This window comes from Protopterus annectens, chromosome 11.part0, assembly GCF_019279795.1.
Source record: "Protopterus annectens isolate FY-2018-M chromosome 11.part0, PAN1.0, whole genome shotgun sequence".
Taxonomy (NCBI): Eukaryota; Metazoa; Chordata; order Ceratodontiformes; family Protopteridae; genus Protopterus; species Protopterus annectens.
The window spans coordinates 716,826,942-716,854,055 of NC_056745.1; the positions used below are offsets into that span (position 1 = coordinate 716,826,942).

At 34.7% G+C, this 27,114-nt stretch overlaps 1 protein-coding gene across 4 annotated transcripts in view; it reads left to right on the forward strand.

The window, feature by feature from the left end:
- TBXAS1 (thromboxane A synthase 1) overlaps nucleotides 1-27,114 on the forward strand; it is a 2,652,798-nt gene that overhangs the window by 1,312,557 nt on the left and 1,313,127 nt on the right. For all 4 annotated transcript variants that reach the window (XM_044088177.1, XM_044088179.1, XM_044088178.1 and 1 more), the window contains one exon: nucleotides 4,314-4,410. In XM_044088177.1, the coding sequence (XP_043944112.1) occupies nucleotides 4,314-4,410 (97 nt within the window). The remainder of the gene's footprint in view (nucleotides 1-4,313; nucleotides 4,411-27,114) is intronic.

The window sequence follows — 27,114 nt, forward strand, 5'->3', positions numbered from 1 at the left end:
TCATATTTACTATGAATTCTCAATGTCTGTTGATCACTGTGGAGCTTTTCTCCCCGGGCCTCTGCTGAAAAGGGATTTATATCCAGTTGGACTAGCCCGGTAAACAAATGTAAAATAAAATAAATAAATAAAATAATAAATAATTTTCATAGGGCTAAAAAAGTTACTTTTATGAAGGGAAGGCAAAACATACACATAAGAAGAGAGGAACGAAAAGAAGCTTTTGAGTACTTGTTCAAAGGGTAAGTTCCCTGTCTTAAAGAGTAGCTGTGGAACTTTAGAAAACATTTATTGGGTTATTGGGTAGAGAAAGGGGAGTGGGAAAGGGTGATAGGATTAAGGTAAAAACCATGTTGGGTTTGTGAGAGAAGTTTGTTGGACCAGAGTTATTGAACAATAGTAGTATAGCAATCTGGTAATGTATAATGGTCAGAAATCTCTTTTGGCAGATGTGTCCAGTCTGCAAAAGTACACTACCTTGTCTTCTGAAATTCACTGCTAAACAACAAGAAATCAATTCCCATATTATGGAAATACGTACTTTACTAAAGTTAATGTTTAATGTGTCCTTTGTGTCACTTTTAACAAGTGAACTGGACATCTTAAAAAGTGAATATGTAAAATAAATGGTCCTAAACTATTCTAGGACAGCAGTAGACATCTCAGTGTGGTCATCAGACCTCTCAACCATCCTGAATAACTCTTTTTTTACTGAGTTTTGGGGTCCCAGTAATGGGGTGCCACAATTCCCGAGTGGCACCCGATTATTTCCGATTCTACTTTTTAAATTTTCACACTTTTGGAGGTGACGTCATCACTTGTGTGATGACGTCAGCTCCGTCAACATGCCTCGCATCTGTTTGAATAGGACTGCAGTTAGATTTACTTTACTAAGCTACCACGTGTGTATCGCAGGAAGATTTACTTCTGCTGTCGGGCAGAACACAGGAGGAGGATTACTTTACTTTTCTGACGTTCGGGCAGAACTCAAAATTTACTTTACTTTCTGCCTTTCGGGCAGAACACAGGATGTGGATGTACTTTACTTTCTGCCATTCGGGCAGAGCACAGGATTACTTAATTTTGCCATGCAGAGCCGGTACAATCATTGGACTTATCTTCTGGAAGTCAGCGCTAAGGTAGGGTGTGTGTGTCTCTCAGCAAGCCCCCAAGACTGATATTACACATTCCTGTATGATACGTCTCCAAAAGATAGAATAGGGGTAACTGATAAAAACAAATCTGAGACTTTGTTAATAAAAAAACACTCACTGCATTGCTAATGTCATTTACAGTGACAGGTACAATAGTTCTTATTAGAAAATGTATCAGATTTTGTGTTTCTTGATTTTACAAATGTGTTAATAGAGTATTCTTTCTGCATTAGGATAATGTAAAGCCACAGGATTTTTTTCATTCTTTTGTGGCAAACTAGTCACATACATGATATCTCTAGGTCAGAATACAGTCTTGAAGCTATCCAAAGTATCATATAAGGTCAACATGACTCGAACAGAAATGGATATTGGTAATTGTCCACACAGGAAGAGAATTAGATGTTAGATGGGATTACCTTTTCTTTCTTTCTTTCTTATACCTGTACAGCATCTCAGAACACTTTTGTTGTGAGCATGTAAGATTTTGTTTTCTGGCTGGTTTTGATATTACTTCTCATATGAATTCAGTACAGTGCAATGTTCAAATGCTACCAGTGTGTTTAGAAAATGGAATATATCTTATAGAGAATATGGCAAACTTGGAGTATAAACATGGATTTTTAGAATATTAGATGCCTGATGTATTTATTTTTGAAACATTATGCTACTGATTTGAACTAGGTTAACTCAGAACCAGAAACTTATTTACATAATTGTGTATGGTAGTGAACCACACAAGTCTTTCTCAAGAAATATATGCAGCATAACATTTCTATCAGGGATTCCCCTAGCACTACATTTGAGATGAGTTAAGCATTTGCTGATATTCTTCTTATCTCAAACTCGTTAGTATTTCTTAATTAAATTCCTTTTCTAATGCAAACAGCATATATCCATACTTCCACCCCTATCTATTCAGATTCACCTTCCATTGCACTAGTGCTTAAAAAATCTGTGGATTTACCAAACAAGGGGAGATAAAGAAAAATAAATAAATTCATAAACTAATATTCCCTGCATGCGCTATAGAGTGCAGGACAGTTTTGGACTAGGTGGAGCTGGGTGCAGAGAGTGGAGATTAGAGCCCCCCACACGCAGCCTGGGTCAAAGTCCCCTTAATAGCAGTGGTACTGTAATTCCCCAGGCCCCAAAGAATCTATAAGAGAGGGATTAAGGGTAATTTGTGATATAATTCCTTAGATTGCTGCAGTGATTTTGCTTAAGTATGCATAGACTCACTCACTGCAATCAGCTTAGGTAATAGTGATTTTTAGGAAACTGTACTGGAAAGATCACCTTCGCTAAGTTTCACCAATGAGATCGGGCAAGAGGAACATTTGGATACAATAATCTGAGAAGGAGCAGTACCATCTCTCAAATTAGTGCATTAACTTAGAGCAAGCAGTCATATTGATCAGAAACTGAAGCCAGAGACATTTGCAGAGTTGGCTTCCCAACAGTAGGTTACATCTTTCTTTTATGGGTAGCCATTTGGCTTTTTCTAGGGGAGTGTGTGTGTGTGTGTGTGTGTGTGTGTGTGTGTGTGTGTGTGTGTGTGTGTGTGTGTGTGTGTGTTTGAAAATGCCCCCAACGGAATACATCTGGTGGCTAGAGGTACTCAGGCTCAAACCCTGTACCTTGGGTACAGGTAAAAGCAATGAAGCAATGTTTAAAATGTGTCCCTGGTTTTTGGCCTATTGCCCCACCCCCATTGAAAATAAGTGCAAGAAGCTGTGCAGCATTATATATATATATATATATAATTTTTGTAGAAGTAGACTGTTATCATGGAAATGTTCTGAATAGGGCAGTTTTGTCATTATTGGTCCATGCATTTTGCTTCATTGCCTACTGGAAAAATGTTCAAACAATACATTTAAAATGCAGTTGTGTGTGGAAGTAGACTGTTATCATGGAGATGTTCTGAACAGGGCAGTTTTGTCATTGGTTCATGCATTTTTGTTTCATTGCCTACTTGAAAAGATGTTTAAATAATAAATTTAAAATGCGCTGTAACTTAAGTCTAACAAGTGTGCTGTATTATATGAGGCATATAATTTAATAAAGTCGGAAGGTGTATCAAAGAATGCATGTACGTTTCTTGTTTTGTGTGCAAGGGGCCTGTGATTTGAAAACAGCACAAAGGTAATCTTTATCCACCACTGGCCAGATTCATTTTTTTTGGATGTGGTGTGGGTTTCAATGCTGTTTCAATAAATGTGAGTTTCAATGTCAGAGAAGTTTTAATGCCAAGTCTATTTTCATTGTTAGACAGTATTGCTTTGTTTAGCAGATATCTATTATTGTTTGCGCATTGTGCTATAAAATGTAAAAAATTAAAATGCAAATCATTGTAGAAGTAAAGCAGTATGCACATATTAATGTTTATGGTAAATGGGGTGAAATAGCCAGGTAATGGGACATTGGAATGGCTGCAGGGGGGCTCTGGTGCTATATTTTGGTTCTGTTCTTCAGTTTGCATTTTAAAGTTGGTATCCCACAATTCCATTGGAGTGGGCGGGCTTGTTTAATTATGGATGCAAATTTTACGTTAATCACAGTACAGACTTCTACCTATTTTTCATGGGCCTTGTCCAGATTTTTGATGTTTCCAAGTTGAGAGGTATGGTGGTCATTCAAGGCCAAGTTTTATAGCCCCACTGACTTAAGTAGCAGAACAAGAAAATTGCATTATATGTAACCAAATATTTTGTTGAACTTTATCAATGCTGGAGGATAACAGAGAAATTAAGGAACAAAAAGGGGAACTATGATCCCCGTTTATCTGTATGACTGATGGGGCTGCTTGTCTTCTTCTCTTGTTTGACAACACAGTATGTTTTCATTCATGTCTTCCTTGCAATTTGTCTTCAGGTTTGAAGAGGGGAGGGTATTGCACACCATTTAAATCACTGATATAGACAGTAAACTTTGACAGAACACTGTTAGAACAGACCTCCAGAGGATGGGTAAATTGAACAAAAAAGAATACGGTGCAGGAATTGTAGAATACAGTGTCAGAGTTTTAGCTTGAGAGACAATGTTTTGTAGGAGAAATTAAAACACAGGTATGCAAAATGAGCTTTGTTATATAAATACTCTTATACACATGAAATGAGTGTAATTGTCAGTTTGTTCTGTGTTTCCTCTCACCAGGTATTATGTTGGGCGCCAACCTGTTATCTTGACTGCGGATCCTGAAATGCTTAAACATATTCTTGTGAAGAACTTCATTAACTTTCCTAATCGAATGGTGAGTATTGTAAAGTATGCAGCTCATCTTTTCTGCTGTTTAAAATGCTTTACAAAAAACTTTGTTTATGATTATTGCAGACTTTGCCAGCCTGCTGCAGATGGATAGCAAGAAGTTAGAACTCACTTCTTTATTTACATTTAGCATTACAGCTATTTAGAACATACCAGGCTAGCTTGTAAAAAAACTTTACACTTGAGACAATATGTAACATTACGCTGCAACCATACTCTGAATTCTAGCAAACACAACACATTGTTTTGCCAGGCATTAAATTGTTTTGGATTTTTTTTTAATGTAGCTTCCACATTTATCTTGTTTAAAGCAATCACTGTTGTGAGAATCTTTTCCAGATGATATAATTAATATTCATGCCAAGTTCACAAGAATCTTAAGTGTATATAATCTGTTAACAGTGGTGTAGTTTATTTAGGAAAATGCATTTCAAATATATGAGGGCTTGGTACCCCACACCCAAAGCATGGTCTGTGGATTTTTATTGCAGCTTCTGCACCACATATTCTGAAAATGGTTAAGGAGCAGTGTTTGATCTCAGTTTGGAACATGGAATATAGATTAACAGCAAGCAGTTCACCTACCATATTCTCATCCATATCTGAACACATCTGACTGAAAGAGTGAATGCTTTCCAAAATGCCTTTGGTGATATGTTTGATTATGGTCTGTTACCACAATTGTACTTCTACATGAAGAAGACATAGTCTAAAATGCAAAATAGCACTGATGAGTCATCTACTTTTCAAAACAAACTTATACTTTTTCCAGACAAAAAAAAACCTGCTACATATTGCTTTTCTGCAAGAAACCAAAATTTCCTCACATGGAAATATGGAGTAGTATAATAGACAGATGTCAACACTGTTGACTTATTGTATGAGATGCCTCATGTACTTCCTTTTTAGGTTATATGAAATATGTTGGTTTCCACTGTGGTTAATGCATAAATAACTAAAGTAAAACAGAGGTACACCCCCAACAGATACAACTGCAGTGTTACAGATTATGGCACATTAATGTAGAGGTTGTTCTTCTATGTAAATTTTATTTTATTTCATTTTATTTACTTTTGTTAACTAGGGTAGTGCACTGATGTCCATGGAAGTTTTTCAGGCTTAGTCCGGGAGTAGTTTCTGGTTAAGTGAGGGATTCAAACCCTGGAGCACAGGAAACACTTTGTTAGCAGCTCCTTAACCATCTGTGCCGACTAGAAGAAATATTTCTAATGCAAATAAACATACCTGACAGAGATGTATTTCTAATACTACTCTTTAATCTCTTAATTCCTGCTTCTCCTTCCTGAGGATATCCTTCCACTCAGGCCATCCCTATGCTTTCAGTGTTAGCATCTCCTGTAGATACTTTGACTTCCTGGTACCCTAACTTGGACCCTTATTAAGTAAGCCACCTATAATGCCTTGAAGATGTGCCACTTAAAGTATGTCACCCTCCACTGGGCAGTACCGCTGAGTGTGAAGCAGTGCAAGCCAGAGTTTAGAGACATGCTGCCCAAATGTAAATCAGTTAATCTGCATAGGGTTCACCCTCATTCTACATATGGTTTAGAACCTGTACAAACAATTATGTACCCTGTGCTCACTGATGTCACCACTGCCCTCCAATACAAGGCAGCCTTTAACTGTAGCCATGCTGCCCAGCAGGTAGCAACCAGTGTTATACCAAAATCGCAGAAGTAATTTGTGATGTTTTAAAAAATTTATTGATTTTGTATTATGTTCCTCGCCATTGTAGTTTTTAGATTTGTTGTTTTGGCACATCTTTTATTTTTAAATGAAAGCAACCAGTAAAATTCTGAAGAAGGAAAACACTTGCTCATCGATTACTTATTAACTTCCCTTCTTGGATGACCATCTCAACAGTATGGATTTGTTACTGAATATGAATCATATTGTATGACTTTGGCAGCTTCTCCCCTTTCTGACATGATCCTAATGTATCACACACAGCACACAAATTCTAGTACCCAGCTCTACTACACCTGCTTTTTAGCAGGAGCTACAGAGTCAGTTTGTAACCAGTGGAATGGGTATGTATAATAATTTTTGTTTTTTACAACTGATCTCGACCTCACTTTCTAAACATTCAACATCAGTCATTTTGCAGTGACCCTCTGCAAAGAAGAATGTAAGGTGTTGTGACATGGTGTAATCTTGACTTTAGGGTCAGCTTTTACTCCTTATTTTTTCATGACTTTATTTATTTTGTATGTAACCTGCGTCTGTACACAATACCCTGATTTTTCTTTAGTAGCAACAGGTATGCTGTATGTACAGCAACTTTTAACTGCATTGTAACTCTGCTATAAAGGCAAACTTAATGTTGATTCAGCTTGAAAATGGATTGTATATATTACATTTGAAATGTAACGTAAAGCTGCAAATAACTCAAATGGCTAGAACTACCTAACTCTTATCCTTAAACTAGCTAACCATAACCAGCTCTATAGTATACCAACCTGACAAATGTCCACCCACAGACAAACTAATACAAATCCATCTCAGCAATAGGACCGTAAGATTCTCCGACAAACTGCTGTTAAAATTTACAAACTCTACCAACAGCTTTGGAGACTCTCTTTACTCATATCACATCTCTAAAGTATGGAACTCCATCCTTCAGAATATCTTAAACACCAGCAACCCAGCACAGTTCAGAAACCTGCCAAAGACCCATCTAAATAACAACTGGTTATGCTCTTGTTCCTCACCTGGCTGAACCTACTTATTTCCTCACCTCAGCCCCTCTCAAACTCTCTCTTCCCACCTTCTATTGTAATGTCTATAAGTTTTTAACAAAATTATTGTATGTCATTTGACAAACATCATTGGATAGGATTCCATTATATAGATTTCTTTATCATGATCTGTATAAAGTTGTGCTATTATGCTGTGTAATTTTGTCCTGCTGTACTGATTACTTGATGTATGTGGCGTTTTATGTGGAGCTTTTCTCCCTGGCACTCTGCTAAAAAAGGGCAACTAGCCCAGTCAGACTTCCCTAGTTAACAAATGTTAAATAAATAAAGAAAGAAAGAAAAGAAAACTTTTTAATTAAATGTTTTTGCTTTTTTATTGTTGTCTAGGGCCCTTTTTTCTGATACACACATGCAGAATGGTAGATTCTAGTTTTATGTTCCTTTCTTTATGTATGGTTACATCTATATGTTGTGTATGTATGTGTACGCATGTATGTATACATATTCATATTTATTATAATATATATGCATGCAGTACTAATGTAGATCAAAAGTAAACTCATAAAATTGATTCATAGACTTTTTTTTTCACTAAAATGTGACAAATGAAAACTCCTTTTACAGCAAGGGAGAAATCTCAAAGCTGTAGATTAGTGCAGTTTTTGATCTCCTTATCCCCCTAATTTTGTATACCCAGCTCAGAAATTAGAAGAATGCAAGTTATATAATGCACAGAGGGATAAGCACAATTAAAACTCCATTCCAGCTTCCCTGTCTTACACATGGCCAGAACTGACGTGTTGTGATTTCAGTGTGATAGATCCAGTCAAATGAAATTCAGTGACTGTGACTGGTAGAAAGAATAACTCTCTGTATATCTTTAGGAATATGCAGGTGGCACTGATGTCAAAAATCCATATTACGAAAGATGCTGTTGTGGAAGTAAACATAATCAGAATAAAAATATTAGCTATTTAAAAACACAAATGACAGTCTGACACTTATTCTAGGGAGATCACTGGTACTGACTTATTTTATTTGTGAAATGCTCAAAACGGGACCACTGAAATAATTGTAATACAGAACCCTGGAACCCAAACAGATATTCATGTATTTATTTTGTGTTATTTATGTTTTGTCCACCATGTTAGTCTCACTAGTCATATGGAAGCCAACAGATACTTAATTGGTTATTTTGTTTATTTATTTTTATGTTTTGTTAACTGGGTTAGTCTCACTAGACTTGGCATCTATTTTCCAGGGAGACCCTAGGTAGTACTCATACTAATGTAAATTTAGCCAGAGCACAGGGATTCTATCTCAACTAGAATTTATTGCACAGGAACAAAGTTCTGGAGTGTTAATGAGCTGCTGTCCAAGGTACAGGGTTTGATTCCTCCCACCTTCATTAAGCTACTGTCCAAGTCAGTTCACTAGACAGGCAAATCATGAACGTAAATTAGCTTCTGTAGCCGAGGATAATTATAACACCATCTTTAGTTACATCAGAAAGCTAAGAATTAGCACCAAGCAGTGTTCTAAACTTACCCAGGATGACAACACCCTCTGAGACCCAATAGACATAGCAAACATACTAACAAAGAAATTTATTACAAATCTTACCCCAAAACAGCCATTTTAAATCTACAAGTTTCCAAATACCTTATACCTCTTAATATCACCAAGGAACATGTACTGAAAAACAAAACAAACAAAAAAAATATGACCTCCATGGGGTCTAATAGTGCATGTGAATGCCTATTAAATAGCACCAAACCTGCCCTTGTAGTGCACCTCCTTAAATTTTTTAATCTGAGCTTAGCTACAGGACTTGAAGAATGTCAAATTGCAGTAACAATACCACTACACAATTGTGACCCTACCATAGATCCCTTGGCTTGATTAGTCCAATGAAATTTATCATTTCTGATCTCATAAACTATGATATCAAAAACCTTATCAAACTAGACTCATGTCAGTATTTCTTTCTGAAAGGCAGATTGTACTTCCTCAGTATAATTAACTTCTTTGAGAATGTCTCACAGGCAGTACTTATTCTAGGGTTACCACCTGTCCCACTTTGCGAGGGATAGTCCCTCTTTGGGCGTTTGTGTCCTGACCAAAAATATTAAAAATGGCATATGTCCTGAGATTGTAGGACATAATTATGTCCCATATGTAATGTAATAGTTGTATAAAATAGTTATTTCTGTATCTAAAATACCTACATGTTACAAGAATCAGGATAAGAAACTAAACTGCTACAAGAATAAGCTTTTATTTAGGCAAAAAAGGAAAGTTCTATCCTTTGTACTGACCATGGGCTTGTGTCGACCTGTAAAATCTGATGTGTGTCCCAAAAATGTCCCACTATGGCCATTTGAAAAGGTGGCAACCCTAACTTATTCTGTTCACACAGCTTATCTGGATCTGTCCACTGTGTTTGACATAATATTCCATGCTTACATCATTAATAGTCCAAGTGCCTGAAAAGTAGATCCACATGTGGAAAGGTGGACAACCAACTAGCTGAATCCAAATGGGGTGAGGTGGACAGGCAACTAGCTGAATCCATATGTGGTGAGGTGGACAGGCAACTAGCTGAATCCATATGTGGTGAGATAGACAACCGACTAGCTGAATCCAAATGCAGTGAGGTGGACAGGCAACTAGTTGAATCCATATGTGGTGAGGTGGACAGCCAACTAGCTGTATGATAGAATCCACATATTTAACGTGGCTGGCTAGTGGTGTGCCCCAGTGCTCAGTAGTGGGATCTTTCCTTTTCTCTCCTTTACATAATCTATTTCTCAGATCTCCAGAATGAGAATCAGAACATTTGGTTAACTAAGTATGTAGATGACTGCAAACTGGTCATTATTATCAAATCTCCCCTGACAGCTATTCCTTACAGCAGGAACTACCCTTCATAAATGACTGGGATATGGAAAAAGGCTAAACTTAAATGTGAAAAAATGTATTGTCACATTTGGTAAACAACTCTGTCCCTCAGCATACAATGAAGCCAAGACTAAAATCCTTTTAATTAGTACAACTAATATATAAAGACATATCGTCTAGATGAAAATAAGTTGTCATCCCTCTGCATGCAGCCTTAATTAGACAAATTACTGAGGACAATGCTCCTTTTGAAATATACACTTCCAGACATATTAAGTGAGTGGAAGGATCCCAAAGTTTCCTAATGTCCCCGAGTTGCCATGAAAGCTTGAAGTGCTATCCTTTATAACAATTTCTGATAGTCTCTTATGGGATGATCTATGCATTAAAACAATTAAAAAGTGGCCTATGCAGCACCCCCCACCAAAAAACAAAACAAAAAAAACAGTAATCCCACAAAAACTGCACCATGAGGAATTTATCCAGACAACCAAGTATCTGTGCAAAGCATTGTGTTTCTTGTCCTTATAGACCTCATCCTCCTGATCTCCTGTATCTTTACAACTCATACAGCTCCACTAATACCAGAACTAGGGAGATAAATTTCCCTGGACATGTAAGTACAACATGCCGGAAAGACAGATTTATTATCCATTGCTGTGGAAAAGACTTCCCATGTCAGTTAAACAAAGTGAAACCATAGCATCCTGCAAATTAAACTTGGATAATAACAGACTTTTGCCTTGTATTTCCTATGAAAGTTTATACTAAAATACTTTCATTCATATTTGAAAATTATAGGTTGAATGAAACAGAATTTATATTATATTAATAATATTAATTGGTAATGACAATGGGCTGTATTCAGTTAGTTCCGTAACAATAATAGTGCTGTGCTGTTGCATTCTGTTATTAACTAATGAATCGTGGACATGCAAGACCTACATGGAGCCAAAGCTCATTAGCAGCTCTGTTGCATGTCTCTAAACCATCATCTAGCAGAGTTGGAGCAATTATGCTAGCATTCCCCCAAACAACCCATGCAAAGCTTTTGCACAGGCACCTGCACACACACACACACACACACACACACACACACACACACACACACACACACACACACACACACACACACACACACACACACACACAAACACACAAACAAACATATACACACATCCTTGTATGCTTAACTGCTGTAGCACTAACTGCCCTACTGCTTAAGCAGCAACTAGTGAATACCAAAAAATAATGCATACAGTCCCACTACTTTGCTCTAAAATAAAAAAAAGAGGTAGAACTTGTTTTTAAATAACTTGACCACAGTACTTCAATCACAGAGTAAAGCTGCAGAGTATGGCACTAATTTACATTAACTGTTACCCCAAATTGCCACATGTGAATGCATTTCTACGAAGTGAACTACTGTGACAATACTAGCTTTAGCCTTGAGCAACCTGCTAGAAATATGGTTGTATGGTGTACTGTGTGTTTGGGAATACCTGTTAAGGAAAATGAAAGAATGTGTGTTTACTCTTAACTTTGTTACAGGTCTTATAAATAGCAATGGATACTGATAGGTTAGACTTTGTAAATGACTTTGGAAATGATTCCGTAACTATATTCTTCTGTTTAGTAAGAGTAAAAACAAACTGAGTAGTGATAATAAACTTAATAAAATGCTGAATCCTGTAACTGTTGATCATTTTAGAGTATATTCTATAATGTATGCTTAATAATGCTGTTATTAGGTTGTGATAAATTTTTGTTAGAAAAATATTTCTTAGAACTCTACTTAGGAATCACAAAGTAGTGATAATATTTATCTAAATGAGGTACTGGATACTATGAAAAACACTTGACAGACTACTGAAGCCAAGTGAGCTTGTCCTTTATTTTATTTCTTGGTGAAGCTTCAATGATATATTTCACAGTTTTGAAACTGAAATAAAAAGCAAGAAAGTCATGTTTAGCATTGTAGAATGGATGGAACATGCTGTCAAGCCATTTCTAAAACTAAATTGAGCTTGTCAAAAATTCCTTAGTAAGAATACTTTAACATTCAAAAACTGTGTCTGGGTTAATGATTAATTGGTTGTTATGACAAATACAGTTAAGTGAGTTTTTTTCTTCTTTATTCAAAAGAAAAAATCCCATAAATCCCCTTTCAATCAATGTGTAATTGATTGTTTGGTCTGTTTAAAAATACTTGCACTATAATGTGCATTTTTAATAGTACTCAAAAGTTCCTAGTTTGTCTTCACGTACTTTTCATAATTCACTTCCAGTGTTGTTTGCATTAATTGTAGTCATGGAGTATACTAGGTTTTAATTTTAATTGCTTGTTTAACAGTAATAACATTATTTGTATAAATGATAAATTGAACAATGACTTAAAGGTTTCTGATTTGTATGAAAAATGTGTTACTTGTCGCTTATTCCTTATTCAATGGGGAAAAAGGATAATCTGTTGCAGGTATATCAGGAAAATATGATTATGTATTCAATATTCTGCAAAGGAAGTAAACAAGGGAGTAGGTTGTTGAATTAATGTGAGTTAACTATAATTTAGAAATCGATATCTAATTGAACATTTTTTAAATCTTAACCTGGATCACTTTGATGTTTATTAGACTGTAGCAATGTCCATCTTCTGATCAAATTGACAAAGGAATTCTGTTAGCAATCTGACATTCTTTCTTGTTAATGGGTCTTATATGCCACTATCATAGTTTATGTTTAATAATACATCACTCTTCCCATAATATAATATTTGAAGACAAAAAAGTAAGACATTTATATAAATTATGTAGAAACTTTGAATATTTTGTGAAAGAGACATTTAAAGATCCACTTTAATGCTGAAATATAATGCCTAATAAAATACTTCTATGAGCTGAATCTCAGTAGGTTTGCCTCCCTATAATATTACCATTTTATGCATCATAACTACTAATACTACAGACTTGCCATCTGAAGTAATTAATGCTTGTCTAACTGACAGATGTGAATTAGTCAGATAATGCTTCAGTTAAATGAGATAAAGCTCTTGTGGGCATTAAACTGATCAGTTAAAGCATTGATGGTATCCAAAGGTCTATTAATGGTCACTGAGCACACTGCATGTATAACTGCTGGACTGCGTATGATAATTATTGACTGTATGTCCCTCCTCAAAATTGCTACATATGCTTTAAAGTAATGCTTTTAATGCACTGATGTAAGGATTTGGGTTGGGAACGGGGTGGAAGTTTTAGGGTCTGAGTTAGGGCTCTGGCAGGGGTACACAGTTTAATAGGGTCAGGTGATGGTAAGTAATTAAGTAAGATAGGGCTAAAGGGCATTAGGACACTTGCCTTTTAGAACAAGTGACAGACAGCAAGTGAGTTGTGAGCTACTAGCAGATGAACACTTGTAGTAGACCTGCTCTTACAGATAAACATACAGAAATTAAACCATAATTGAGTTCAGAGATTATTTAAACAATCATATCTTGGTTTGTGATTTACTGTAGAGTTGACTTGTAAGAGAAGGATTATTTGAATTTATATTTCATTTTACCACTGTTTTTCACTGTTTGTAGGAAGGAAGGGAAAGATAGCTTGTAGACAAGAAGATTTACTTTGATTTATATTTTGTTATTTTACTTTTAATTTTCACTGTTGATTGTTAGAAAGGGATAGGTTTTAGAGAGGCAAGCTCTAGCCATCCAAAGGGGCCTAGTCAGCTATAAATTCACACAGACTTCAGAGAAGACAATGCAGAGCTTATCTAAACAACCCTGTCTTGGTTTGTGATTTACTGATCTTTACTGTTAAAAAGAAGTGGGACTGCAAGTGATAGTTATGTAAAGGAATTTCAGCTTTTATCTGACTTTCAGAACTTGTATGGTCAGAACAACTTTAGTGTACTTACTTAAGTATTTAATTGTACATTACCTGTGTGATTTTTCTCATAGAATTTGATTTAAGTTCTCTTAGATTTCTGTGGTTACATTTTGATTAATCTTTTCTTTTATAATTCTTTATTCATTTGAAGCTGAATATGGATTCCTTAAATGTTTATGCCATTAATGATTTGCTGAAGCACAAATATCTTGCACAGTATAATAAATGGTATGCACATTTAAAGGTAACACATGAAAACACTAGTGACCTGTGTTCCTCATGTAAAAACATGGATGATTTGCTTACTATCATTAGAAGTAAACCTAGATTTACTGATGATGGTTGCACTTGGCAATTGGCATGGCTTGGAAAACTGTTGTTACATATATTAATGACTGGACTGGTGAGATAAATAATGTTAGGCAAAGAGGAGAGAGAACACATTTAGGAAATATGTCTATTGCCTGTAAACATCATTCACATCATATGAAACAAGACAATGCCCCTGACAACTTTGGAATTCTGGATGCGAGTATTCATCAGTCTGAGTATTCAGGTGTGTTTAGAAGGAAACAAAAAAAGAAGGAAAGGAAGACATTCACAACAAATAATTAAGAAAAAGAAACTGATAAATGTCTGTAAAGAGAATACATGCTAAAAAGGATACTGCTTTGTTATGTAACACAGAGATTACAGGGAATGATACAACGTTTCTATCAGAATACCTTCAGTCTACCGAAAAAGGCATTATTTTTCCAAAAGAGAAGGTAGAAAAAAGAGGCAAGGGGCAGGTGAAAAGGAAGAAATCAAAACTAAATGTGGAAGGATTAAAGAACATTACTGTAAGAAAAAAGAAGAGAAAGACAGATGTTGATTACATGGCTCAAGCTGTGGATGTACAAAGCTAACTGAATGAGAACTGTATGCTTGAAAATTTAATTCACAATGAAGATAGTGGATGATATATATATATATATATATATATATATATATATATATATATATATATATATATAGTGAATAATGAAGATTATAAATAAGGCTATTGGTGATGAAGATCATTCATTTGTAACAGTTGATTGAGCAGCTATTACTGTATTAGAAGTTGAAGATTCTTTAGATCTGGTCAGAAAGGATATTCTATTTATTATTAGAGGAACTGATACTTACATTTGCACAGAAGATAATGAACATTGAATAGTGTTATGCTTGCCAGGAACAAAAATACAAGATGTGAGACAAGTCTTGGAATGCCTTAATGTAAGGAAGTACAGATCTGTTTTCATTCATGTTGGTACAAATGATCTCATCTGCAAGCACACTCTGACTGTTAGTTGGAAGCTTGCATCCCACTTAGTATAGCTTGTACTGGTATTAGAACATATTTTTCATGAATCACATATAGAAAGTATAGTCATGTCGCTGTGAATGAAAAGATTTTTGTGGAAAATACCTACATACATGGAGAAAATGCCGCATTTTAAAAAATGGAAATTTGTAGAGCATCCAAGCCTAGTTTTGGGTGCTTGTGTTCAGAGAGGATGGCATACATTTGTCAAGATTAGGGAAGAGAATTTTTGCAGTAAATATTTTGCAATATTTGACGAATACTAGGTAGGATTTTTGCTAGGTCAAAAATTTAACAGTTCACAGACAGCAACATTTGATGCATCTCTGATAGTTGTTAATGCTAGGAGCATTAATAATATATTTTTTATTGGAAAGTTTGCTACATTTCCACAAGATTGATGTTGCTATTGTTTGTGAAACATGGTTAAAAACAATGATTGGAAACCAATTTTGTCAGTGTATAAATGTTTTTACTGTAACAGACATTCTAAACAAAAATCAGGTGCAGGTGTTATGATAGGGATTAAAGATAGTTATGAGACCTGTGATTATTACATGTTCAATGATAATACCAATACTATAGATTGTGTAACTGTGACAATAGAGATGACCCTGGAACATATAACAATTGTTGGCCTGTATGGACCACCAAAGTCAAGTGCTGTTGACCTAAAGAAATTCATACATTCCTTGCATGAATCACAAAAGGGAAGAATAATATTAGCTGGGGAGTTAAATTTATCAGAAACAATTGGAATAATATTGATTCAACAACATTAGTAATGGAAATTATTCACTACATATGTTCAGGAACAACAGTTGCTTCAGATTGTAAAAAAAAAACTCCCAGGGAATGGAACATATATATTGTTTGTGCTCTTAAAGAAATTAGTGTTACTTCAAGTCAAGTTTACCACAGTTGATGTGCAGTGATCATGGGGTTATAACATTTAATTTATTGCTAGATAATTCTGCCAAACTGAAATCTAAACCAGTGCTCAGAAGACTGATTACAGATTATATGCAAGCAAAACAGTCACTATGTAAAACTAACGGGAGTGATGTGTTCAGTGGAAAAACTACAGGTAGAATGTGGGAAGTTTTGAAAAAGAAATTGTTTGAGTGCAAAAAAAAATGTTTCACATCAGGATCTGATTAAGATGAGAGACAAAAATATAAGAAAATGAAGAAATGTCAAATTACAACTTTGAAAACTGAAATAAACAAGCTGGACAAAGAAATTAAGCATAGTGTGAGACAAGCTCAAGAAAATTTTGAAGAAAATTTATATAAAGATATTGAGCATAATAGGAAACCTTTTTATAGATACATAATATGTGTAAGAGTGAAGACATACAAATTGATAAACTGTGTCTAGATTCTAAAATTTATTCTCAGACACAACAGATTATAGATATCTTTGCAAAATATTATGCAAAACAGTTTAGCTCCACAAAGGGAAAAAATAAGTTTTCCTAGTGACATCCAGGTAACCGCAGGAACTGGAATCAAATTAAATTGTATTGAAAAAAAACTGCTCAAACTGGATCCAAACAAAGCACAGGGAGGAGATGGAATTAGTATTAATGACCTGAGAACAATTCAGCAAGAACTTAAATCTATCTTTAAGGGAAAGGGGAGTAGGACATACACAGAGTCATATAGACCCTTAAGTCTACTTTCATGTTGTGGAAAAATAATGGAGACAGTAGTATTGGATAAGTTATTGTCAGAAGTGGATAGGTTCAATCTAGATAAGTTTTTACACTTCTTTCAACCACTCCATCTAAATCCGAACATAATGTTAGATAACTCTCCATTTAATCTAACAAATTATCCTCGTATTAAAAAGTTAAACGTTTGGGATGTCTTGAAATATAAAGACTTGTCATTAGCAAATTTACGTAAGATTCTAAAAGTTAGTTGGAAATACACTGCAGTTTTACATCAAATAAGAAAGGTAATTATGATTAAGTTTGATCTCATAAAGCCTACAGAACTTGATCTTAATAATTTAAAAATGATAATTAAAACATTATCGTCATCAGTAAAAATGTTATCAAAGTCTTATAAACTGATAAACAAATTTACTTTAGACCAGAACTGTCTTTTCTCAAATACCTGGTTGAATCATAATTCTCAAATAACTGAGAATCAAAAACTTCTTGCAATCAGAAATACCAGAGAATTTGCTCCATTTAAGAAATTGATCTACACACAATTAATGATTAGCAATAACGCCTATCATACTCCATATAAATTAAATAAATTTAATGCTAGTAAATCTCCATCGTGCACATGTTGCTCCTTTCCCCAAGCTGACCTTTTACATATCCTGTGGTATTGTCATTTTTCTCATAAGCTTTGGACTTCTTTGAAGGTCAGACTGCAGAGAATGGGATATCATAAATCTACTCTGTCCTGGGAATTTGCTATACTTCATATACCAATAGTTCATCTTTCCAAACTGGATACTCATGTACTTATTTTTATTTGTTCGCTTATTAAACTTTATATTACTCAAAACTGGCTTGATCGTACTAAATTAAATTGGGATACTTTTCAAAAAATGGCTTTCCTATATATTGATGCACAAAAAAACTTAGTTAAGAATCCAATAAAAATGATTTTTAAAAACAGAGTGTTGGAGAAGGTTTTAAGTATTATAAACAATTAATGCCTTCCAGAGTCTTTTTTTTTCTTCCTGGTCTTGATTATTAACTCTTTTATTTTGTTAACTATACTTTATTTACATAAATGTGTACAATGTATAAATTTACCACTGATTTTAAGGTTACCAATTGTATATAGTGTATATATTGGGATTTGGTATTTAATGTTCTTTTTTTTAACTCCAACAAGAGTTGCATTTTGTTTTATTAAATTGTTAATCTTTACACAACTCCTAAATGTAATGCTTATAAATCAATAAAAAGTTTTTTGAGAAAAAAAAAAGAAGTGGATAGGTTAGGACTTGAAACCATATATCAGCATGCATATGTTGAAAATAGATCTATTACCACCTGTAACATGATGTTCTATAATAATATAGTAACAGATATGAATAAAAAATTGTGCTGTGATGTAATTTGTATAGATTTAACTTTAGCATTTGACAGGGTCATACACAAAACACTGGTCAATAAAATAGAGCAACTAGGTATCGATGTACTCTTGATAAGAGGGATAGCTGCATGGCTTACAAACAGGACATGGCAAGTATCATACAGCAATTGGACAGGTGAAATTATTGGTTACAATCAAGGTGTCCTACAGGGTTCTGTCCTAGAAACTTACTTGTTTAGATTTTATCTTTCAGACCTAACTTCTTCATCTGGGGTATTTTATAGTCTATATGCAGATGAAATGAAATTGGGTAAATTGTTTACATGTGTTACAGATAAGGCATGTCTGCAAAAGAACTTGACTAAATTGACCATTTGGGGACAGAAGAATAATATCCTGATAAATACATCAAAAACTAAGTGTATGAGATTTGGGATACACAAATATTTAATACAGCTTACAGTGATTGAAACTGTAGATTCATTTAAGGACCTGGGCATATGGGTAGATCCATCTTTTGAGTTTTTCTAATCATATCAACCAATTGATTTATGATAGTTATAGAACTATGTTGTTGTTTGTCTTTCGGCTTTTCCCAGTTAAGGGTCGCCACAGCAGAACTCCGGTCCGCTAATGATTGGCAGTTGGTTTTTATGGTGTCGAGTTGCTAGCCCAACGCCCAACCTTCAAAGAAGGCACGCCCATTCAACGCATGTCTTTTGAATGCCCACTCGACCACGGGGAGGACATGCAGACTCCACAGAGAAGGCACTCCCAACCCAAGCCGAGAATCGAACGGGAGAACCTCTTGCTGTGAGGCAACAACGCTACCGCTGCACCACCGCGGAAGTACAACTATAGGTTATATAAAAAGATTTATAAAGTTTAGTTAATCAGAAATTATGAAGTCATTGTTTGTTAGTTACATTAGACCCAAACTTGAGAATGGAATAACAATATGGAAACCTTATAAGAAAACAGGCATGAGTAAACTGGAAAGAATACAGCAGAAATATACCAAGGGCAGCCATGGATGTGAAAATTTAAGTTATTACGAAAGACTAAAATATCTGAACTTGTACAGTGTATCTTATAGATATCTAAGAGGAGATCTTATTCAGTTATATAGGGCATTTAGAGACAAATATCTCTGGGAATATTTGAGGTTATCAAAAAGTACTAGACAGACATCAGAGGATATCAGACAACCTATTTAGAAGATTCAGTAGGAATGAGAAGTGTACTAATTGGTTCATTGAGAAAAAAAGCTGATGCATGGAACAGACTACCAAGGTACATTATAGCAATTACTAGTTTAGATATTTTAAGAACAGCCTGGACAATTATTTTGGGAACAAGTGTTTTGGTATATTGGCAGGCTAGAAGGGCATTAATGCCCATGCTTGAAATATTTGTATGTATGTATATAAATAACAAGCTTAATACAAACTGAACCCTCCTAGCCTTGATTGAAAAGTTTAAAGAAAAAAATATTACACAGATTATTATAAAAATAAAGTAATCATGGAGAATGTCCCCCAGGCTAAATGCTGTGCACTGGCAACTTATTTCAGGAAATATTTTCTGGTTTCAGTTCTGCTTCTTCTACTTCATTAAATAAGGCATTATGTTCTTATCAACCAAAAACTGGAACTGGAAGTGAAGCAAAAGAACCTCTTCCAAAATTGGTTTTAAACATTTTAATCCACAGTAAAACACAGTAAGCCACGCAAAAAAATACACAATGAACGCCTTCTCACTCAGCGTTTTCGTCACTACTGGACTTCATCAGGGGGTTCGATGCTGCTGGCAAGGTGGAATACATAAACGGGTTACAGCAGTCAAATTGTAAGAGCTATCTCAAATCCAGGTTGGGATTAAGAGATATAAACCAATGTTGTGTGCAATACCTTTCACCACACATTTACTAAACATAAGCACAAATTAAAAAAGACAAAGGATTGCAGAAATAAAGCAGCATCTGATGAAGTCCAGTAGTGACGAAAACGCTGAGTGAGAAGGCGTTCATTGTGTATTTTTTTGCGTGGCTTACTGTGTTTTACTGTGGATTAAAACGTTTAAAACCAATTTTGGAAGAGGTTCTTTTGCTTCACTTCCAGTTCCAGTTTTTGGTTGGTTGGTGATTTGTGGTGGTTGGCAGACACGGGTTTGGGGCATTATGTTCTTATACTTGATCTGTAAGGTGGCTGGAAAATGATTTGAAATCCAACTTCTTTTTTGCAAAAGATTTTTTTAAGTTTATAGTTTAAGACTCAGTTATTTGAAATAATGTATTAAGGTTTTGAGCTTAGATACAAATACTGCAGGGCTTACAGTCTATGCTTGTTTGCGTGTGTATGTGTGTGTATGTGCGTGTGTGTGTGTGTGTGTGTGTGTGTGTGTGTGTGTGTGTGTGTGTGCGTGCGCGCGTGTTTGAATGCTGCTTAGGATAGCTGCTCAGATCCCCTGACAATCTTTTGTTATCAGCATATACATCTTATAGTTACAGTATTGCTTGTTATGTTTATAGAGGTTACTTGCTGCTTTATTTTTAACTTAATTTTAAAATTAGCAGAATTTAACTGAACTTGTAATTGGGTAGACCATAAATCATCGATCATTGGTTAAAAGTTTAGTTTCAATAGATGCAGTTGTATCCCTTCTTGTTTTAGCGAACGTGCTTACCGTTTTTATGTCACTCAAATACATGAACTGTGAGTTGTGAATTTTACACAGACTGGACTTGTTACTTGGATAAATCCTTCTGTTTGAAGAATATATGCTGTTTGAATTTTTCAGACAAAGGCCTGGTTGCCTCGTTGTAATCCTGAGTCAAAGATTAATAAGAGTTTTCTTCACCAGAAGACATAAACTAGTAATCCTGTCTCTGTGAGGGTCTAGAAATCTTGAAAGTTAATGTTTTGAATTGTCAGTATTTCCCACTATTGAAAGCCTAGTTCTGCAGAGGACATTTTCATTTGGTTAAATGTAATTGCTGTGTTCCAATTACTTGAGTAATTTAGGAGTTGGAATTTAATCTTAGACAGAGAGGTGAATGTTATTCCTTTCCTGTAATACCAAATGAATTCTACAAAGTGCCACCAACTTTCCCTTCTCACAGATGTTCCATTAACATTCTCTTTTCAGAAAAACAGCATTGTGCAGAGAGATGAATGACATTATTGTTCTGAAACAGACTGCTGCTTCTTGCAGGTGATATTAGCTTAACAGAATTAACGGCTGCAAGCTATGAGTATATGGAAGCATTATTTACAGTTTTCTTAGTCACTGCATTTTGTCATGACTTCAACTGTGAGGCTTTAGCTTTATTTCTTCTGCCTAAACTGTGGAATTAAGTTAGGTGATTTAGTAAAAATTCTAGAATTTTATAACAAGGAAATAGATGTAACAATACAATTCCAGGGCCCATCCCTGAAGTGAAAGCTTTCCATTTAGAAAGCCAGTATAGCTATCCCTGTCTCAGAGAAGTTTAATCACACTCCTCCCCTTGGGTGGCAATCTCTTCTGAGTGTACATTGTTAACAGGACTGAAAGTTTGTGTCTTTGAGTGACGGTTGTCCTATGCAGCTACAGTAAAGTAAAGGACCATTGTTTCCCACTATATGAGAAACAAGGAAGATTCAAACTTGTCTATCTTTCTTTAGAGAAAAAAAAATGCAGTCAGCTGTTCTAAACACACCTACAGGAAATTAAAGACATTTAAACATTACATATAACAGAAATAACAAAAATGACCTGGGGAGAACTTTACTGTCATTAATGAGTTCTTGTGAAGTCTTTGTCTGGAAAGTAGGTATTGTTGTTATCTTGCCCAGAAACCTTCATGGAGGAATTAGCAGAGGGGCTTTCACCAGATCTAAACTGAAAGGGCCATGAGTTAGCTCAGGATGCAACATGACAATTTCCAAATCAAGCAGTTTTGCAGCATTTTGCATGAAACATAAGCATATGTTCACATCCAATAAGAAGGAAACATACCTTTTAAAGAACAGGTAGAGGAAATAAACAAATAGTCTATCTAGAAGAAACAAAATTAAAAGTAAAGGGCTTGGGCAAATAAAATAATACAGATTTTTAGAAACTCTGTGGTAATTATGAACTGGGAGGAGGGAAAAGGGAATGTCAGTACTCTTCAGCAATGATTTATTGGTATGCATTGAACAATTAAGGTTGAGTGGATCAGGACAGTGGTTGATCTAGAAAGGTATGAAAATATTTATGGTCCAAATGAAGATGAGCCTAGTTTCTTTGCTTAATGTTTTAGAAACTGGGATAAACAGTTGAAAAGTAACCATATGAGAGTCATAACAGAGGACATCAATGTGATCAATAAGGACAGGTTATACGGAATAAAAGAATATCATATGAAAACAATAACTGTAGCATTAGAAAATCTGTAAGAGGAGAGATGGGTGATTTATGGCAGAATCTTCATAAGAAAGAGTCAGTTTTCCTTTTCTAGAAACCTTACAATGCAGACAAATAGTCTTGATTTGGTGATAAAAAAGGTCATAGTTATCCCATGTAAGAAACATCCATATAAAAGAGAGAGAGAGTAAGTCATAACTGATCCTGCTCCCATTGCCTTTAATATATATATAAATAGGTAAGATGAGAAGAAACAAATCAGTGGAAAAATAAAGAAGTAAAGAAATTGCAACATGTAGCAAAAAGAGTGGTTAAATCCTAATCATCCAGCTGTAAAAGAGATGAGTGGGATGATGGGATAATTAGAGATTAACACAATGATAATGACAGAGATGGAGAAACAGGGGAAAACTTTTAATATTATAATTAAAAAAAGAGGTACAGCCTTCTAAGACCCAGAAAAGATGATTTCATAATCAAACACATTCCGTTAGTAATGAAAGCACAAGTCATAAAGTTGGAAGTAAATTCCCTATCCATATCTGAGACAGAGGCAGAGCTTTTCAGTGTATGGGATATCTTTTGGTTTCACTGGGATACTAAGCCAAAGTCTGTAACATACAAATCTAAGGAGAAAGGGCAGAGAAATGTAATATCAAGAAGCAAGAATACTCAAGGAAAAACAGTATTTTCAATAAAAGATGTAGTAGCAGTTTTGAAACCCTATTATGCAGTTATACTCAATTCCAGCAATCAAGACTACACAAGGAGAAAACAGTATGTTCAGGAAAAATTACAGGAGTAGTATAAGCATTGTTGTGCAGGATTATACTCTGCATCTAATGCAAACAGAACAATGATAAACAGTCCCAAGATCTAAACTGGACAACAGCTTCCAGTAGATATATATATATATATATATATATATATATATATATATATTTTTTTTTTTCCCCCTCATAAAGTTTGAGGCATAACAAAGTATGCCATTGTATACTGTCTGTGATAAGCAGTAGCAGCAGAAAGCAATTGAACACAGACTATATGGCATGGTTTCAATCAACACATTTATAATGAAACTTGTGACTGCAGGAAGGCATATTTTTTAGGAATGGATTTCAGACTGCCATCCTGTTTAGGTAAAAATAACCAGTGGTCCAGATATAAATTCCTGTGTTCCTTATCATCTCTTGTCTCTAATGTTTGATTTCAGTAAGGCATTTCCTCCTGATGTTTGTGCTGTAAGAGACATCCTGTGAGCAACCATGATCTGTGATTAGAAAAAAATATTAAGATGTTGCACTAAATATGTTATGAAAACCGTGCATTTTTATAGAAAATGAAAACATTGTATAAAATGCAACAGTTCTCAGGCTGGCTGGTTGACAATATTGCCAACTCAAATTTGGAGACTTTTAGCAATATTCAAGTTTTATTGTAATTATATCCTATTGGGATTTGGTTTCTAGTAATGTAATACCTTTCTTTAATTTATCTCCCTGTTGTGCAGCTCGACAGGATTTTTATTGCTGTGCAGAAATCTTTGGTTATGTCTTCTCTACTTTAATGAAAATGGAGAGAAATGCATTATTATAGCTATGGCTATGGGCAGATACATATTTTTCACATAACCCATCATATATGCATATTGCAAATGATGCATCTAATTCTTTTTGCCTATTACTCTGATTTTGGATGATAAGAATTTAGAGAGGTGCTAAATAAATAATTGGGATTTTCACATTTGTTTTTTATCATTCATGGTTCATTGTCAGAATGTCAAGCTGTCTATAAGGCCCCAGAGAATTTAATCTCGTATCCCGGATAATTCTCTCACATCTTAAATAATGTCTGGGTTCTTTTGAACCAGAATTGTTTATTTTTAAGGAAGATATTTTTCATATAGTTTTGACACTGGTAAATGAGTATAGACTTTATGGCCTCCCTTTGGTGAGAGATGTGCTGTTTAGGTCATAGATAAAATGAGTCACCTATTTATCTGCCTTTAATCTTCTCTGGAGCTGAAAACATCATACTAATTAATTTTATTTAAACCTGATTAGTTTATTACATTTGTTGTCGTTTCATAGTACATACTGCCTCACAGTTCCTTGTGATTGCCTACATTGCCTACAGATCATGTAAGTCATTGTCTAGACTTCATAGTTTATACTGAAATGTAAGTGAATGTCTTCACTTGCATTTTTTCAACAGGATGATACTTGCTGTTCAGTAAAGTAAGTATTCAATAAGTGACATACGTAGGGATAAAAGTGAGAAGCTGAAATGTTTTTTTTGCTATGACCGTAAAAGCCACTCAATGTGACTATTAGCTGTAAGCACTATGAAGGAGTAACTATGAGCACGACAATCCAATACGTGTCAACACTCAACTTTAATTCACATGAATTAAAGTTGAGTGCTGACACGTATTGGTTGTGATGCTCGTAGTTACTCCTTGATAGTGCTTACTTCGTTGTTTTGGATTCATAAGTTTTATTGAGCACTGTCTCCACATATTTTTGACTGTTAGCTGTCTTTGCTGTTTTTGTATGCACAATTAATGGGTTCATAAATCTATAGTCAGCCAACATAATGTCTCCCATTGTAGGCTGGCTTAGTCAACAATGCCATAAAAGAAGAAGCCTTGAAGGTGAAAAAATAGTTCAATAGATGATGGCAGGAAATGAAGTTAGATTGGATATTATACTCTATAGAATATTATTTCCTTGGATTATGTTAGAGAGAAGGGACACGGGGAGAAGTGAAAGAGAAATAGAGAATGAATAGAGAGAGCTGAGATGTGATAATGTTCAGTTTTGTATAGTTAAAAGGTCATAGCTAGTGACTTCCGACATGAATGTATGCAATGCAATCCATTTACCTAACTGATGTTAAATTTTACTAGGGGTTTACCCTGTCTGACATGTATTGGAAAACATGGATGATGATTTATCTCTGAATTAGAACTTGTTGAAAAATTTGTTTAAAACTAGTCCTCAGAATTGGTATTTACTGTGGATTTCTCTTTTTGAGGAAAAAGAGGTTGCAAAGAATAGGATTTGACATAGCTGTGAAGGCAAGGCAGAGGCCATCTCACAGGAGTCTATAGGTCAGTGAAAAAAAGGACAGTGTTTGTTAATCTGCTTATATTCTTTTGGTTGTAGTTCATGCCTGTACATGGTAAGCAGAATGCTGTAATTCTGTGATGAGGTGAATAAAGGCAGGATAAAGGGGAACTAGGATGGATTGGGATCTGGATGAGAACCCTCAACAGATGAAACGAGACAGAGAGAAGAATTTTCAAGCAATATTGGAGATATGCACAATTAAACTTGGGTCAAAGTACCACTTGGGGTGATCATGGACCAGGGGCTTATTCTGGTTGTCCCCCTGATTTGAATAGGGTTCCAAGGCAAGCAACAGTCAATAAAATTGATGAACCCTTGGAACAACAAATCTATTTCATAATATTTCATAATTTATTAAATAGAATTCATACGGGACTTTTTTACAGTGACTAATTAAGATGATATTTCTATTTTTCATCATTTAATAATTTATTGATTAATGTAATAGTGATGCACTTAATTTATGTTTTTTGATGCTATCTCATATTTTATAATATATGTAATTTTATATTTTGAATTCAAGTTAATTAAGTGAATAGTATTAGACATCAATTTTAATATTCATAACTGCGATGTATATTACACTGCATATATACATACAATAAGCTATTACATGAACTGCTTTATGAGGTTATTTATTATGCAGAGAAGTTTTGAACGAATATTAATGTATTTCTTTATTATTTCTCTGCATAGTCGTATGCAATTTCATATTTATGTTTAAATAGAGAAGGGAGAAACAGAGAATGAATTCAAAGCGTTTTTATGCTGAATACGCACAGCCTACTTAGAAGTTATAAGGAGTATTTAAATTATGAGTATATATTTTCTAAAGTTCGTAGAAACATTTTATATATATTTTTTATATTTTTTATATTTTTTATATCTTTTATATTCTTTATGTATACATTTCACTTAAACTCACCTAGAGTTCAGCACAAGCATTAAGATAAGTTTGATGCTTGAAGTACCAGAATATAAATAATAAATAAATGAATGAGAAACGATGTGCAGTATGTATTAAGTTTCTGAATTAAGTTGTAGTGATTATATGCATAAGAAGAAGCATCTTAAGTCTTCTGAAAAACTGCCTTAAGAGGATATCTGTCTATTGAGCAGAGAAGCCTTGAACAAATATCAGTGTACGCTTTTAGTGTTTCTCTGCCTGGCCACAAGCAGTCTCGTATTTATATTTATGCGTAAATAAAGAAGCAAGAAATAGCTATTAAATTTTAAGCACTTCAAA